The following is a 17984-nucleotide window of genomic DNA, read 5'->3' as shown; positions in this document are numbered from 1 at the left end:
GTTGTGGCAGGATCGATTAGTGACTTTGCAGCCTCTCGACTGTTCGTCGATCCATTTTCACAGCAGCATGTCATAACGGTCTTAGTAGACTGGAGTGGACACCACATGCACCCCATTTTCCAAGGATGTTATCGTTGTCGACACCCTGTACACTTGCTGAGATGTGGGCACTTGGGGTAGGGGGTTTCTAAAGAAGTGATCGATGTACTGGAATGAGTTTTGCAATGTAATTTTTTGGAGGGAGGTGTGGACGAAGACTGGGCATCAAGGCTTGTGTGGTTTTTAAGTAGGACTATCTGGGGATTTAGTTTCATCAATTCAAGTCTCGGTAACGCTGGGGTGGGATATGAGTCGGTGTATGTCACAGCGTTGGTGTTAGCTCTGGATCTGGGTCTGTGGCATTGCTCTTCACCTGGATGGCTACTGGAGCATCTCACACTAAGGTACTTATACATCAGGCAGAGCCCCATCTATGTTAATTGTTGTGGGACTGTCTCTGTCAGGGAGGGTTAGTGTATCCAGGTCAGTGATATTGACATCTATCATTTAAGTTACTGGTCCATCCGGACCATGAGTCAGCAGGCGAGCTTGCTAATGACCCATCGGTTGGGTGCAACACCCCTGGGACGGCATCTTCGTCGTCTCCCTATTTCTCCATTTCAGCATGCACCATCAGGGAAGGGGGTGGAGTATCTGTCTGGCACTTCAGCACCGCAAATAGCTTTAACATTTTTTGTGTGGATGCACCCACAGTCCTGACATGTGCCCTTGGCATCTTGTCTTTACCCCAGTTATTTGAGCTTGGGGGGCCCTGGGGGTCACCCATTAGTTAATTAGGTCTGCTCCAGCATAAATGTCACCTAGGCACTTGAATCAGTTACTACATTGGGGCCTGCCTCTTGGCACCCTGCTTTTGCTGGGGCGATGGAAGATGCATCATTGTAGATGGTTTGTGGAGCATCCATTTGGACCAGCTGTAAATCATTGAGATAAACTTTGGCCGCCCGCCCGCCTGCCCGCTCGCTCGACCACTTTGATTAAGTATTTGGAGGGGTCATCATGTTGCCTGACAACTTCACAAGGTTTTGTCAATTTTGGGGCAAGGCCCACACAGTAGTAGTAGAGGCTTCCAGTTGACAGAGGAAACACCTCGGATGCCTAGTACATTAGCCATATTCCCAGCTCTCATGTTTGAAACTGCAACAACTCCACCCAGCAGGTGAAAGGGTCAGTCACAACTATGAGGAAGTGCAAACCCCAGTTGTGCAGGGTAAGTGTAACTGTGTGAATTGGCTAACTGCTCAAGCAGCAGCGCCAGGTGCTGTGCGTGTTCTTCCCATGTATGTGGCCATATGGTCACATCAAGGTATGCGGAAGCCAATTACCAGACATGGCCATCCAGCACCCTCACTATCATGGCCTTGCAAGTGGTTGGAGTGTCCATGAAGGCAAATGGCATGGCACAGAACTAGAAACGGTACCTGTCAGTGTCATGAAGGTTATTTTCAGGCAGTAAGTGTATGTGCCAATATATTCGGTGCTCTGTAATCTTGCATTCTTCAGTTTGGCACAGTGTACAATCCAGCACCGACCATGCGCTCCAGATTTTTTTGGTGGGATTCTGTTTTCTAATGTGTTACTTATCACGTTTCCACAATATTACAACTATGTACATACAATACACAGCCATAGGGCAACTTATTACTACTTATTTTATGTATCCTTGTACTGTATTAATTTATTTCCGTATTCTAGAGAAAACTATATCGACATTCTATACTTTCTCAAACCTGTAGATTTTAGAGCTTTTACTCTATTCAGATCTAGTTTTCTTGCTAGTGCTATAGAGACACTATCCATGATAACTTTTATTAGTTGGAGATTAATACTTTTGACGTGTTCCTGGTTTTCATGTAGTGGAGGTGTCAGCAGCTCTCATATGACTGATGGTAGACTGGGGTGGTAAGTTACAGTCCTCAAAAGGTCGCTCTGGGGAGGGAGAGGAGAAAAGCAGTGAATAAACAACCTAATATTCTTGAAGGTATTTATTTCCCCAGATTCATCGGGGGAAGGCAGTTTTGCTGGTGACTGATTGCCAGAGTTACATATACAACAATGATCTACTGGAGTTAGGTACATCAGCATCACACTAAATACATACCCTGTATATATTAGGGCATGGTACTACATAGTACATCACATACAAGTACATTTACCATCCTGTAACACAGTATGTGTTACATCAACAACAGGCTGCACATTACATTACCATAGGCCATTGGTGATTGCAGTTAACTGCCATTTATTGGCGGTGGTAAAATTTTGCATCCACCATAGATAACATCCTGCACTGCGAAGGGTTGTAGTGTGTCTTTAGAGGCTTGGTGCAAAATGGTGTCGTAGTTGGTTGCTCCTTTTAGGGGCTTGGAGCAACATGGCGTCTGCTCCAACTTCATAGGGTTGCTGACCGAGGCCATTGGAGTAAAGGTCTTGTCATTCTCATATGCAATGAGACAGAACACATTCATACACAAATGAAGGTGGCAGTCACTAGTTTTTATTAATAATGTTTTATGGTAGTCATTGCTTGTTCAGTGAGTATCTAGGTGCCTTCGTACATGAAAGCTCCCTCTACAATAAAATTCCAGCTAGGGCACACATTATGCTTTAATGAATCTTCTTCTTAAGTTTATCAGTCAAATTCAATTACGAGCTCCGCTGCAAGCATGGGGATGCATTTTGTGCCCCCAAGCTCTGTCTCCAACATGTATCACTATTAGGTAATGTTACCATAAAACTATTGTTAACAAGAGTGACAAATGTAATCATCACTAATTTGGCACTCTGTAATTATTTTTTTCAGCAGACACTGGTGATATGTTGCACAGCCCGACAATTCCATCCTCTGGAATAGCTTCCGGAAACAAACATGAAGTATTCAACCCTGGTTACAGCCGCACTTCTTCCACAAACTCTATTCCACAAAAGACTTACGAAGGAGGCCCGCCGGCATCAGTATTAACACCTGCAACAGGACTGCGCTCTAAGTACGTTCACATCTTATAGTTGTAAAAACTTAAAATGGAGTAAAGTGGTAGTAACTAGATAAAGTAAGTAAACTCTTGATTATCTGCGGTGGATTATCCAATTTGTTGTTTATCCACAGTACCCATAGAAATAGATCTCATTTCTGTAGCATGGTGCATGCACATTTCTTTCCATACCAGAATTTCACTATCAATGTGCATTAAGAAGTATGACTTCAAAAATGTTTACTTAAGTTAGTTAAATATTTTATATTAGCAATTTGATTTCTGTGACATGTTATAAATCTATAGTGTACCACGTGAACTTCATTTCAAAATGACATTGATTTTCAATGTTTTGGAATGTCAGTAGCAGGACAAACATTTTCTAGGCAGTGTAATTTAAGCTATTTGAACTGTACATGTGATTCAAAAGACATGGCAGGAGATTAAATACCATCTAGACATCACCAGAGCTAAAATTAGCACCCATACTTAGTAAGCTGAGTCTAAAACTTTAAAATTGCTGAACTTTTTACGACACCACATGTCTATAAACATTAAATACTTATTTTACGATAACAGTTTGGAATCCCGGTAATAAATTTGATGAACCTGAAAGTACCACATTGATCCACTGAGTGGCATGGATAATCTAGAGTTTAATGTATGTCAATGAAGTAAATATTCAAAACTTTTGACTCTTCTGTGTAAGCAGTTATAAAGAGTAAATAGCAAAACATTTTCCTTTAATGCTTGGTTTAGTATTTTTTGTAATATATTTTGGAATAAATTTTGTTTGTAATAACTCCCAAAAATGATGTAATTAAATTTATTGTTATAAGATATGTCTATTGAAGCAGAACTTTTATTGTTGCCACAACCTGAGGCCAGCTGGAAGGAAGAGTCTTGCTTTCCGCCTTCAACTTCCTGCTCTTTTGTAGGACACATTGTAGTAAATATTAACAAATTTTGTGAATAAACAGTAGTGTGTATATTACTTCATCTTTATCTTTTGTCATCATTGATTTTAAACATACTTATTATAATTAGTAAATACATAATGATGAGCGATTTGGTTTTGTTACAGGTCTAGCCAAAATTTAAATGACATGAGACTTCCACTGACAGGACTTGGGTCAAGGCAATCTTCAAACCCTAGTTTGCACCCACCTGCACATGGCCATGTGCAAGGACATTTGTATTCTAAGCCATCAGCCAACCATCCTCCAAACACCGCACCTCCGACCCATGTGATGTATAAGCATGGAAACACAGGTGTCCAGCACTACAGTCAACAAGGCGTGGAAGGAGAGCGGTTCTACCAAAATTTGAGTGTGTATCGTAACCAGGATACTTATAACAACTATTCTGCTGCAGGACAAGAAAAAGCACCAAGCCCACAGAATGTTAATGAAAGGTAACCTAAGATCATCTTACATATTGATATATTGTTGTGTACTACATAATGTTTTTGAGTAACTACATTAGTCATACAGCAGCTAAATAAAGAACTAACTCGATAATTCACTAACTGAAACTAAAATTGTATCACCTAGCAAAGTGTTTAGTATAAAATAATATGGCTACTAATCAGAAAAAAAATCAGAAAAGCAATTGCTGTAAGAAGATACAGCTGGAGCTAATCTGAAAGAGTTTAGGAGAGTTTAGGGCAAAAATAAATATTTTAAACTATTTAAATATTTTATATGTCAAAAATTATTTTTGATTTTTTGAATCTTGAAGGAACAAAATTAAGCAACATCTTCCTTAGAAAACAATATTTTACTAATCAAACAACATTATAGTACATTATATCAAAAATACAGTACAAACTATGAACAGAACAAAATAAGCAAACTCTACAAAGTGGTGAAGAAAATAAGTATAACATGGTCTCTATATCAGTTATATAAGTTCCAAAAATGTTACAATACTGAACACATGGTCACTGATATAAGTCATGGAAGGGCTCATATTGGACACAGTTTTTTGCACTGCATAGTGAGTAGGACTGTGAGAATATTCAAATATAAATAATAAACTGCATATTCGTATTTGTTTCGACCTCGAATACCAACACTTCAAAATAATGAATATTAATTTGCTTTCGAATACTTGACATTGCATGCTTACTTTGTGAGTTGGTCATACACCAACATTCACTACTGAGATGAAGTAATTTGTGCAATATAAATACCCTTTTTTGATGTTTAATAGGACTTCATAATCAAAAACACATACTTTGACGAAAATTGTTCCATGTAAAGTTGTATTTTAATGAAGTGCATACATTAATATTCTAGCTACGTAATATTGAATGCTTACTCCAATCAAACTGAACACATACAAAGTTATAAGAGGTTTATAACCTCAACAATGTGCGAGCTGCATCCGCCATGACACATGTTTTTGACAAAATTTTGCCAAACAAATCATTTAAATTTGCGTCCACAAATTTTTTAGTACACATTGTGAGATTGTCTTACATATAATGATTAACTATACATACCATAAATTCTGTTTATGTTAATAGTGTAAGTTTTATGTAATGGTTCATAAGCTAGCAAATATGGACTAAGATGCAAAAACCAAAGAACAGTCCTTACATGATTAAAATCTGCTGTTTTCTATTCCTTGAAGCATACACATTTTAGGTGAGGAATTTTTATTTCTGAGTCATCATCTATTGAGGTTTATTTAATCCTGAAGATAAGTCTGCATCTATTATTTGACCATATGCATTTTTTTTGTACTGTTCCCCTGAAAAACTATAGATAATGATTTGGTCTGTACTTTTTTAGCATAATTGTCACGTGGTTATTTTGTGAATATTATAAGTTTAATTTGCTACAATTGGAGAAGTCTATATTTAAAAAGTATTCAATTGATAAGAAAAAGTGCACAGATAATATGATTACAAAATCCAGTTCTAAAATATGTCTTACAGTTTATTTTTTGATTGACATTGAATAGCCATATATATTTTATTATGTATTTATATAACTGAGCAGAAGTAGCCTTGTAAATTTAACTATGTGAAAATGTAACTATTTTCATAATATGTGTTTACAGACCTCCTACCCAGCAATCACAGAAACCCTTTTGTGGATCACAGTCGTCTCTTCATCGTCCACAAGAAGTGATGCTTCATGATCGGGACCGTCCTGTATCTGCATACATCCCTCCAATTGAAAATACTTTGCAGAAACAGGTAAGGTTACAAGTTCAAATTAAGTTTAACAAACAGTCTAGAGCAAATTTTCAATATGGTGGGTCGTACTTGTTAGACTCATACTTTGTTACTCAATGAGAAAGAAGGCAAGTTAAATAAACACAGGAAAGTATTTTAAAATTGAAATGGCTGTGTATGAGTTAGCTATCTAATGACACTCGCCTGTCAGTGTGTGTGTGAGTATATGTATATGTGTGTGTGTGTATAATTGTTAAGTAATGAGGTCAGGGGTGAAAATTTGTCAGATTAGTGTCAGGGGGTGGGTGGGTTGGGCAGGTGGGCTGCAGAATTACATTTATCATTCCCTTTTCACAGTTATGTTTTTGCATGAGGTTGTTGATGAAAAAAAGTAATTCCCCAGATTTTTTTGAAAAGGCACAGAGGGACAACTTTTAAACTTTAAGCAAAAAATTTGTGTTGCTTAGAAGATAACATTTCTGTGATAGAGCATGTATAGCCATTTATTATAAAGCAAAACATATCTGTCTGTCAGTGTACTTTTCCTATGTGACATTTGTTTGTGTAAATATTTATTGCTAAGAAATTGTAAAAAAATTTATCACATTACATAAAATGCAACTTATGCGTGCCATGTTTTCAATGTGTGTTTGAATATTTTTGTGACGCTACTTTAAGAAGGAAGTAACGTAGTGCAGTAAACACTAGAATGTACAGTCAACTCCATTATCTGACCCTTCATGGTTCCCGTGAAAAAAGTTGTTTTTCCAAATATTTGGTTATTATAATTGGGAACTATTTTAACCCTTTCACAACCTTTAAATTCAAAACTTAAATTTTTGTGTGAAGTCCATTTTCAACACTCTCTAGCATAAAAATGATAACATTATTTTTTGTTAAAATATTAATTTATATTTCTAGGGAGGTATCTTGGAAGCAAAGTTATACCTTATAATTGTATGTACGACCTTATCTTGATTCAAAAACAAGTCTAAACATGACATCCCGCATATGTTTTAACAAACTTGTGCATTCTAAGACCATTTTCAGTGGCTTCTTACTACAAAAACAGAATTTAATACTGAAGTGTAAATTATAATTTTTAAGTACTTACTCAGTCCTCCCTCTTTATATACCCTTGTTTTTCTACAAATTAGTGTTTCCTGGCTACAAACAACCCAATCCGAAGCAGCACAAACTTTCTTCAATCATTTTCGGAGTTGTAAACAGTATCTGGAGAGTTGATCAATTTTGAGGTTAAGCATCAAACACAAATTTACAATGACAGTATGACAATCACAGTGACAGTGACAGTGACAGTGCAGTTCCTTAGACAGTTGGTTGCAGTGAGAGATGCTCTTATAGCTCACTGTGTTAATAACTTCTTGTATATTCATAGATGGTATTTTAATTACTTTAATACAGTGTTAAGAGCTAGATTATCATTTAGTCACTAGTAAACACTTCTGATGCATATATTTATATTGTAAATTCTTTTTGCACTGTGTCTCAATGTATTAGCCCAAAACTCTAAATCTAACCATTTGAAACTGGTCCTGGCAATATTTCTGCTGGCATGTCCCCTCACCAGCCTCAGTACTACAATGACTCAGATATGCATTTGGTTCGCATTTCACTGTTACATAGAGCGATAGAATTTATTTATTTATTTATGTAATGTGACTATTTTCACTCTAAAAGTTTGTTCAATAGTGGAGGGGTGAGTGATTTAGAGATGGCTATTTTTCTGAAACCCATCATTATTTTATCAGTGTACAATTGCAAAGTAAGTCATGTCTCGTGCTCTTAACATAGTTTTTCTGTCCATCTACTTTTTTTATTGTTTAAATTTATGACTATTACAATTTAAAAAAGAAAAAGGTGATTTGCTGCTGATCTCAAAAATCTGGAAATCTCGTATCGGCTGATTACCACAATTGGTTATCGCCATTGGCCCAGTGCTAGTATTTAAATAACTTTGTTTTATTCAGTTTGTATTATTCTTGATATTGATTAAATACTGCTTGATTAATTTTTTCTCTAAATATTATTATGTTTAGTGTCGTGCAAGACTGACTTAATGTGTTTTATTGACAGGGTGCCCTGCCTCGTGCACAGTCAGCAAGAGACATTATTCGTCAAGATGCCAAGTTCATTGAAATGCAGGAGGAGGTACAAAGAAAGAAAATGGAGGGTATTGGGTCCCCAGTGCACCAATATGTTTTAGCACCTGCTTACCCTCGAATGCAGGTAACACTCAACTTGAAAATTTTTCTGTGGTATCACTGTATTTTTAGGACACTGAAAGCTGAAATATCCTTCTGGTTTAATATTCCATTGGCATGTAAAACTAACGTAAAAATTTGACTATGAATGAAAAAAAAATTATTGGTAAAGTCATTATTGCTAATGAATATATGTGGATGTGGTTATTAAATTGTAAAGTAGAATCTCTCACTGCACTTGGAATCCTGCAAGTTGACAGATGTGTTTGACTATTGCTTGTTCGCACCATTGGTTCTAAAATTTCACTTATAGATTTAATTGCCACATCATTTAAGTATTTTTTAATTTGTAATATCATACAGTTCAACAGATGTACAGGCCTCAGCTTTTGTTGTTACAAAAGTTTTGTGGTAAAACTCCTCTGCATAAGAGCAAATTCACATTCCAACTACTGTAAATTTACTGTCGTGGCATATTTCTAAAATTGCAACATGTAACACTTTATAATATCTCTTAGTGTTTTCCTGTAGCTTTTTATGTTTAATACTGTCTTAATTGTTATATGTCCTTTCACTGTGCTTATTAATGTCTGTCGTGGTCACTGCATGTATGTGGTACACTCTACTTACGTGTGTTGGCCAATTGCAGACGTGCCTGCCTGATGTGTTCCTTCCCTTCTGATAGAGCTGCCTGCTCTTGTTATCAGCGTGGGGGAAGTGTCCACGTACCTGCAGTGACCTCATTTGTCCTCATTGGTCTTTGTTGTTTGTGTTGTGCCCACCACTGTTGGTGGGAATGTAACAAATGTAAATAAATAAATAACTAAATAAATAAAAATAAACTGAACAGCCTCTGTACATACATAATTCAGGGCCATGCCCAAATACTTTTGCGTTACCTTTTTTTGATGTCTGCCCAACTATTACTAATGCCCATCATAACTAGTAATTTAGCTGGACGAAATTGCCTTTAAATACAACAGTATAGAAAATGACAAATTTTCCATGTAAGCACATATAATTCTTTTGTTTTATGAAGACACTCTGAACCTGACAAACACTTTCATATGTGACCACAGTGAACCCTCCCTTACACAACGCAATGCAAACTTCAGAAACAATTCTGAACATTAGAGCTCCTGAGTCAATGAGTTGCAGACTGACCTGAAGCAAACATTCTGTTCTACTGAAAAATTACCTCTTCAAAGCTGCTGTTCTTGAAGAAAGGAAGAGAGGAAAGGTAAACAACCCTTTTCTGTCTCTGACTTATCTCTCAGAACTATAAGCATAGGCCTACACCTTCTCGAGTGCATTATTCAATATGAGCACAACATAAATAATTACAACACAACATCTTAACATCAGCTTACAAATCACTGTTATCTACACACAGCTTATTACAAAAGTATTCATAAAGTATTGCTCGAAGTTACCAAAATGCATACAACCACAGTACTAGTTTTAGTGTAATGCAAATATCACAGTTTCATTGTGCAGAATTGCAATGTGACAAGTATTACAAGTTAGTACCAAGGAATCCCTGGGTATTACAATATCTTGTAGAAGACAATGCCATTATTGTGCTGGGTTTTGTGTTGTTCTTAATTCCAGAGCCCCTGCTTGGGTTTACTGCTCTAAAAAAGTCTTGCCGATTAATAATAACCCAGAAATTTATTACAACAGAAAAAATACAATCCGAAAATGAAAATGTGCAAGGAAAATAAAGTTTGAAAACTAATACACAAAAACTTCCCGCACCATCTTGTATGTGTTCTGTATTGGAATTTTTTGCATGCTACCTCAACCTTAGTATCTGTAAATCAAAAAAGAAAATGACATTCATAATTCAGTTAGTCAGGTAATGCCTTGAGTAATTGACTTCTATATATTGGTACACCTTGGTGCTGTATGTACAAATTGCATTGTATGTATTACATGACAAATAAAATGTAAATAATAATATTACTTATTTAGTTTCCATTTTGAGACTTATCATTATTTGGTTTCCATTTGGAGACATATCATTCCAAAGATTAGGGACCTACGTATCATGGACGAATTTACATGCTGGATATCTCTGAGCAAGTTGCTGGCTAGCATAGTTGTGTTTGCATCAAAGTTGTCCTGGCTTCACTAGCCATGTTGGGTTATTGTATTTTCATGCCATTATTTTTTTATCCCGGACTTTTTGTTTTACTAAAGTAGGTATGTATGCAAATTACGGGGCATAAATTTAACTGACGACAGGGAATGCCAAAACAATGAATTTTCGTTACGGAACATATGTCTGTAAACAAAGCCCTGCAAGTTACAGGGGTGAACAATAGTGCCCAAATTTTAGTTTGGTGAGTTTCAGGCGATTATTCCACTGGCTGAGAGGATGTGCAATCTTAGCGTAGTGGCATTCAAACGCTCTGCGGGAAGCAGTCAGTCATATTTTGGTTACATCACCCTTAGTCGTATGAAACTTCCAGTTTCATGCAGTCCCTGGTACAGCTGTACGAAGGTCTTCCTATTCGGTAAATGTCTGTGGAGAAAGCACCCTTGGTAAATACACACTGCTCCTGCAGCAATTTTTTTTGTCTGCCTGCACACCATTAACATATCGGCCAACTCTGTGAATATAGAGTCTGTCATGCTATTGCTGTTTGTCAAATTTATAACAACAGCACCATACTCACTAACAGTCATCATTGCACTAATTGCCCAAAGATAAATGTGAAAACATCCTACCATCCACTATGCTCTACACCAGACTGCTGGTTGCTGGTGCATTTGACTAACTCTTGATGTTTGTTGGTCACCTGCTTCCAGTGGAGTAGCCTCGTAAAGCGTACCAAATTCAAATTTGGGTACTACTGTTCACCCCTGTAACTTTGCAGGGATTTATTTCCAGACAAATTACAAAAATTGCTTGTTTAGGCACTCGTATTTATGCCTTGCAATTTGCAAAAATTCTGTATACACGCATTGAATTTTCTGTTTTGAGGCAAGTTTTGTCACCAGATATGTGTTATTTGTTATTTGCTATTTGCAAAAAGTTGGGCAAATAGTTGTTAAAATTTTCAAATTACTAATTGCATCATGATCAATCACTAGAAAATTGTTTTCTGGGTTTCCTCATCAGGGTTACACACTCAAAATTGCCTCTATAAAAACTAGGGATGGGGCGAATCCTGATTTCCTCGAATCCGAATCCTAACTCGAATCCTCGACTGGAATTGCCGAATCTCGAACCCAAACCCGAATCTTTTAATAGATGATGTCCACATATCTAATGTAAGTGAGATGTATTCTGCTTGCACTAAAAGTCCCTTGACTTTATCACATGTAGTTTGGTACATTTCTGGTATAAGTGTATATAAAGACAACAATTTTTTCTTAAAAAATTTCAGTTTTAGTACAGATTAGCGGTTAGGATTTTTTCTATAAATAAGCTAGAGGTCTGCGAGCCTAAGAATTTTACTTCGAGCCGAGCTCGAGCTTTTGTGGTACAGTTACACTTTTGGGAAATAATTTTTATCTTAAACTTAATATCATGTCTGAATAAAGTATTAAAATGAAGTGGGCTTATTAATTTTGGGTAACTATTTACAGTGTGTGTTTACATTTTGCACTGCTAGAATAAAAATAACATTTTTTTTCATTGAATCTTACCTGTTTCCATTGGTTCATTAGTAACTGATATCATCCAACTAACATAACCAAGTATATGTTTGTGTAAATGTAACATATCTTTGGAAAAATTTCACCCTTGTCAATTTTTCTGGAGTCCTTACTGAGCTTCAACAAACTTAGCACCAAAAATCATGTTGTTTGAAAAGTACATTCACATTGTTTCAACATTTCCACTTTTCAGCACAATAATTCTGAGAGAGATTGTCACAGAGTATTAAATTCTGTTCTTTAATCTATCATTCAGAACAATAATTTGTTCTGAACGTTCAGGAGTTAAATTAGCTCTACGATTGGAGATAGTGTTTCCAGCAGAAGAGAAGCGTCTCTCGCTGGCAACCTGCTTGGCTGGAATGCTTTAGTAAAATTGCTTAACCTCAAAATTAGTGTCATAAATATCTGTAACTGGTCATTAAAGTTTAATCAATTGAAAGTAATAAAAATAAAAACATTTTACTTGATTCAATTTACACTTGCAAAAAAAACATACACACAATAAACCTACAAGGAAATTAAAGTCTTTTTCAATATCCTGAAGTCTGAAATATGTTTACTCATGTCATTAAATGTAGAGCTGTATTGAAGAAGCCGATTTTGCCAATATTTAGTTGAATCGGCATTTCTGCCGACTTCCGATACAGTACGCTCGTTAATTTTCGGCCGATATTACTGAAAAACGAAAGAGACTGCCATAACCTAAAAATCCACGAGTACCATTCTCACTTTTCGTAGTAGTACTGCATTCTTTCAGATCGCATTATTTCTTAGCAACATGTGCGAACCGTACATATCAAAGTTTAACATCCTTTTTTTTTTTAACAATGTTCTTTAATTTAATATGTCATAAATAAATAATACATTACTATCACGGTAAACATACATCTCAGTTGTTACGGTAACTATAGTGCAAATATGGTAGCTATCATGCTTCTGTAGTAATTATGGTATTATACAAAGAATCTTTAGTTCTTTTTATGGTAATTATCTTAAAATAACTATTGGGTTTGTACTGTAGTTATGGTACATCATCCATATTTCTTCGTATGTTGTTGTTCATTTGTCTTTTCTTCATATTTACGTGTGCCATTATTTGAGACAAGAAGTTTCAGAAAAAAATTTAACGGACATTATATCACACATTTAATGGCGTAAATGACGAGACCTCGGGCAATTTAAACGCTTTATACGGAAATACCTACCATGCGGCACCTCTTAAGCGAGTTTTACTGTATTTTTTTCCCGTAAATAGTAAAAACCGAATCCTTTGACGAATCCTATATCAGACCCGCCGAACCTTCGAATCCCTAGGATTCGGCGGATTCGGCGGATATTGGATTCGGTCGCCCCATCCCTAATAAAAACATTTTTTTAATATTTCTTCATCAAAACCTAAAATTAGCAACAAAAAAAACATGGCAGGTGAAACCATCCCTTAATAGTGATAGAAGTAGTGTGTCTCATCTGGATACTGTGTGCTGCAAATTGGCATAAAAGTTTGCAGAAAAGAAAAAGAAGATTGCAGATGATGCATATCCCAGACAGTGGATCATATGCAGGTTATCAATTACATACCTCACCCAGTCGTCTGACCTCAATTTCAACAGTTTCTCTTTATGGGGTCTCGTTGAAATGTTAGTTTACGATATTTATGTTGGCCAACTTTGACAGCATATTGTGGATTCATTAAAACACGTTTGCATCAACCACTACTTATTTGTAACGGTTGTTCATGGATACATTTGGAAGATATCCTCTAGCACAGCACACACACTTTGGGCACTGTACTATATCCAATTTCCTGGTTTGCGTACTTCGTCCATTTTAGAAAGACCAGTAATCCTGGGAAGAGAAGCTGGATTGACCGTGATTTTGCTGGTGTTTTATTCACCATATTTTATGTACAGAACGACCTGTTAGCAATGCTCGTAGTTTTTGAAACAACCAGTTTATTTCTTGGGGCATGTCATTGAAGTAGATTGGTTTCTTTTAGGGGTATCTGTAGACTATAAAATTGGCAAGAATGATAAAATCTTTTTTTTTTTTTCAGGGAGGGCCAGGATTGTTGCAGCGTGGCGTACAAGGCTATGCTGGACACAGGCCTCCAGGTTTACAAGGTCATCAGGGTCTTGTATGTCGGCCGCAGCCACCTCAGATGATCCACCACGTACCAGTGGACCACGGTCATTCGAACCCTAGGAGCCACGGCCCTCCGTTCAGTCCATCAGGCCGCCCTCCGGTGCCAGCTTCTGCTTCGTCGCTCAACCCTGCTGTGTTTTCCCAACCACATTACGCCCCAGCGCCAGCTGCCACGAACAGACAGTCGTTTCAGCCTGGGTACTGGGAGAGTCCGCCCCCACCACCACCACCTACTTCTACTCACCCGTTATATCAGACAGGCCAGCGGATGATGATGCACCCGCCTGGGTTAGTGTTTCAGAGCTCATTTAAGCCTACCTTTATGATTGAAAATCATATTTACAATATTTTATGTGCTGTGTTGGTTTTGTAAGGCACCACCTACGGTTTCAAATGCACAGTATATTCATATGTTTGTGTGTATACATACCAAGTGAAGAAACACTTTGACTTTAATTTTTAGAGTACACTGGTTCACCTTTTCATTTTTTTGTAAATTAGTTTAATAATAGTTCAATGCATTTTAGAAAAGTTAGTAGCTCTGGTATTCTGTTTTGTTTGTTAGCATTTATGTAGAAAAAAACTGGCAGCACTATGATACAAAGTTACTGAGCATGGAAAAATGTACAAGAGGCTGCATTCCAAATTTTGCTGGCCTGCACTCTGGGCACTTAGACTTTTCTGAACAACCATTACAGGCCACAAACACAAAGCGACTTCTGATCAAAAAAAAATGCAACTGCCTGACAACATACATTTTTGTAAGCTTTACTAAAAACTGTTGTCTGATTGAATGCAAAGAAAAAATTCTCTACAAATTCTTCTTTTATTTCAGTTTTTTACATGTAATTAAAAATTCAATATATGGATGATTATCTGAGTAGAACAAATGTGCAATAATTTCAAAGTGAGAGAATATATGTGAAGTATTGATGGTTATTTATGAGCTGAGAGCAGTTATTCTGTTCCCCATTAGTTTGGAGTGCAGTCCAACATAATTGTGGAGGTGATTTTTTTTATATTCTGCTTTATTACACACAGAAGAATGACAAAAAACAAAAACAAGAATTGTTTTACATATCGCTGTGTGCAAATAATGGTTTCCTAATAATAGGGCTGTTTAAGACTTGTTAAATTTCACTTTTGCATTTTCACTTTTTCTGCATTGGTACTTCTACATTTTAGAATCGATAAACACTTTTGTTATAAAATGGTGCCTATGAGCCACTTATTTTTGTGTAGTAGAGTGTCTACAGGTCAGGAAAGTCATGAAATTCATGAAAAAGTAACTAAAATGAACTAGTCGCGAAAGTCGCAATAAAGTACCGAAATAAACAATAACAATGCTGGAAGTTAAACTAATAAATAAATTAGTTTTTTAGATTGCTCACACTTCCTGGGTGAACTAGTGCAAGTGGTGAAGGGAGAGGAGAGAAAATATTGGAATATTTACTAACCATTACTTTTCTATGTCACGTGGATGCAGATAGTATTTATTCATTGGTGGCTTGAAGTGAAGTTAGAAAGATGTGTGCGTGTGTCGCCGATGCATCTACGCACAACCGGGTTCATACCCCACTACCATTTCTATTCATGTTTTAAAAAAAATTTTTTGGTAATTTGATAGGTTTGTTTCCTTATGGAATGTGAAAACTATAGCTCTAGAGTTAAAATGTGTTCTCCGATAGCCACGTTTTACCGGGAATCTTCTGTAGTATTATTTTTATTTTTATTTTGAAGCATTCTGTAAGCATGAAAAAATATCAGCTGTGCAAACTTGAAAGAGTGGTTTCACTTAGTCACATTTCACACATCTTAGCCAAGCTTGTTTAAGAAAAATTTCTTCACAATTTTGCACAGAAGCTCTGATTAGGATAAATATTCCTTACTTTGGTCTCAAAAAAATAAAATTCATTTTTTTTCTCCACAAATAACTGTTTAAGCTTTTGAAATGTCGGTGAATTTCTTTTTAATATATGTATCTGTAATAAATTTGTGTTAAAGAAATTGTTAATACATGTAGCAGTGTTCATTTATTCCTTAATGTTTACTCTTTAAGGAAATTTCTTTTAAAATTTTGTGCTGTAATATTTAAAAATGTTCCAGGTATACGGATGAAGCTAATAGACTAAGTGGGTCACGACCATTTCACTATGATGTAGCTAATCCTTGGGAACGTGAAGAGAAGGAAAAGGTAAATAACTATTCTTTTTCCATGCTTTGACTGTTTTTGAAATATTGCTACTCACATAATAAACAAAAATTTGTGCTTTTTTTTGCTTATTATTTGAGTAACATAAAACAATAACACAGTGCATGAAGCATTTAATCTTCAGCCGTGGTTTCCTAAGAACTAAACACAATGAAGATAATGGTGGTAGTTCTCCCTTTCAGATACATAATTCTGTTGAGAACCTCATTATTTTTATTAATGAGACCACCTTGCTCATCTAGAGATGACATAGGTGCTCAACCCATTAATAGCATGCCTTTGGAATGCTCAGTCTCATTCTTGCTTCTTACATAACTCTACCACAAAGCAAGCTTATATGCCTTGCACATATACCAAAGAAATCTTTCAACAGAAACTCATTTGAATTCTTAGGTGGGCGAGTTCAACCGTAGAATTCCAGCCCACTACCCAAGAAAACACTCTGATAAACAAAAGTGTACACACAAGTTAATACCAAACACACATAGTGTGCTTCATTAAAAAAAAAAATTCAGGTCTGCCAACAGAAAACATACAAACTATGTGGTCCCTACTATGTGGTCCCACATGGAGGGAGAGCATACATAAAACACTAATAAAGTATAAGTCTATAAGGGATGACTGTCACAATCTCACTGATTTTAAAACCATTTTGATAGTCGAAAGATTGTTTGGTAGATGAAAATTCAATCTCTCAATGTTTTCTTATTGCAAAAACTTTAATATATTTTTTATAATTTTCTTTTACTGCTCATTGACAGTGAGGTCATTGGTGATGGAAATGCAAATAACACTAATCAGGGATGTCTTGGAAATTATGGCCTTCGCCTATTGTAAGTAACCATCCCAGAGTTTGCCTGGAGTATTTTTGAGAAGAAACCGGTAAACTTGTAAAACTGCTGGACTGGGATCTGAGCCCTGGTCGTAAGAAATGTAGGTTCAGTGTTTCAATATTGTGCTACCTCACTTGTAGCCAAAAACTTGTATGTACTTTTGCAAAGTTTAAGTAATTAACTTTAAACTCTGCGTTAAGGTAGAATAAATAGAGGAGAGTGGTAAAATATAGGGCTGGGCAGGATCCCAGTTTTTCGAGGGGAAACAGGAACATATCATTCTTGAAACTTAGAGCAGGAAATTAAATTTTTGTTTCCCAAATTTATTGCATTAGTATTAGGGATGGTCGGGTACCCGAAATTTCGGGCAGTGTTTCGGGTATCAAGTATACCCGAAATTCCGGGCGGGTATTTCAGTGCCCGAAAATATCGGGCACCTTGGAAAACGGCAATACCGCACGGCGCAAGTAAACAAAGCTTCTTTTTTTTGGAACGCGCGGCAGCTGCAGGAACATGCCACGCCGCCGCCGTCCCGGCACCAGCCGGTGAAGTGAGTGTGCGTGAGAGATAAGATAAAGAAGGTGCCCGGTCAGCAAGTGTGTTTGTGGGAGGGGGAGACAGATATAAGAGAGCGAGCCCTGCAGCAAGCGGAAGTGGTCAAGGTCAACATTTACCGTTACTCTC

The 17984-nt window shown here is 36.6% G+C and overlaps 1 protein-coding gene across 5 annotated transcripts in view; it reads left to right on the top strand.

Moving 5' to 3' along the window:
• The window catches only part of LOC134529650 (afadin), a 178899-nt gene that overhangs the window by 128335 nt on the left and 32580 nt on the right, over window positions 1–17984 (top strand). For 3 of the 5 annotated variants that reach the window (XM_063363968.1, XM_063363970.1, XM_063363967.1), the window contains exons 23-28: window positions 2864–3047; window positions 4117–4446; window positions 6102–6240; window positions 8317–8469; window positions 14167–14543; window positions 16362–16449. In XM_063363968.1, the coding sequence (XP_063220038.1) occupies window positions 2864–3047; window positions 4117–4446; window positions 6102–6240; window positions 8317–8469; window positions 14167–14543; window positions 16362–16449 (1271 nt within the window). The remainder of the gene's footprint in view (window positions 1–2863; window positions 3048–4116; window positions 4447–6101; window positions 6241–8316; window positions 8470–14166; window positions 14544–16361; window positions 16450–17984) is intronic. The other 2 variants (XM_063363971.1, XM_063363969.1) reach the window with 1 other exon arrangement.

This window comes from Bacillus rossius, chromosome 2 (assembly GCF_032445375.1).
Source record: "Bacillus rossius redtenbacheri isolate Brsri chromosome 2, Brsri_v3, whole genome shotgun sequence".
Taxonomy (NCBI): Eukaryota; Metazoa; Arthropoda; class Insecta; order Phasmatodea; family Bacillidae; genus Bacillus; species Bacillus rossius.
Note: the sequence above shows the minus strand (reverse complement) of the source record. Positions and strands in the feature narration are given on the sequence as shown.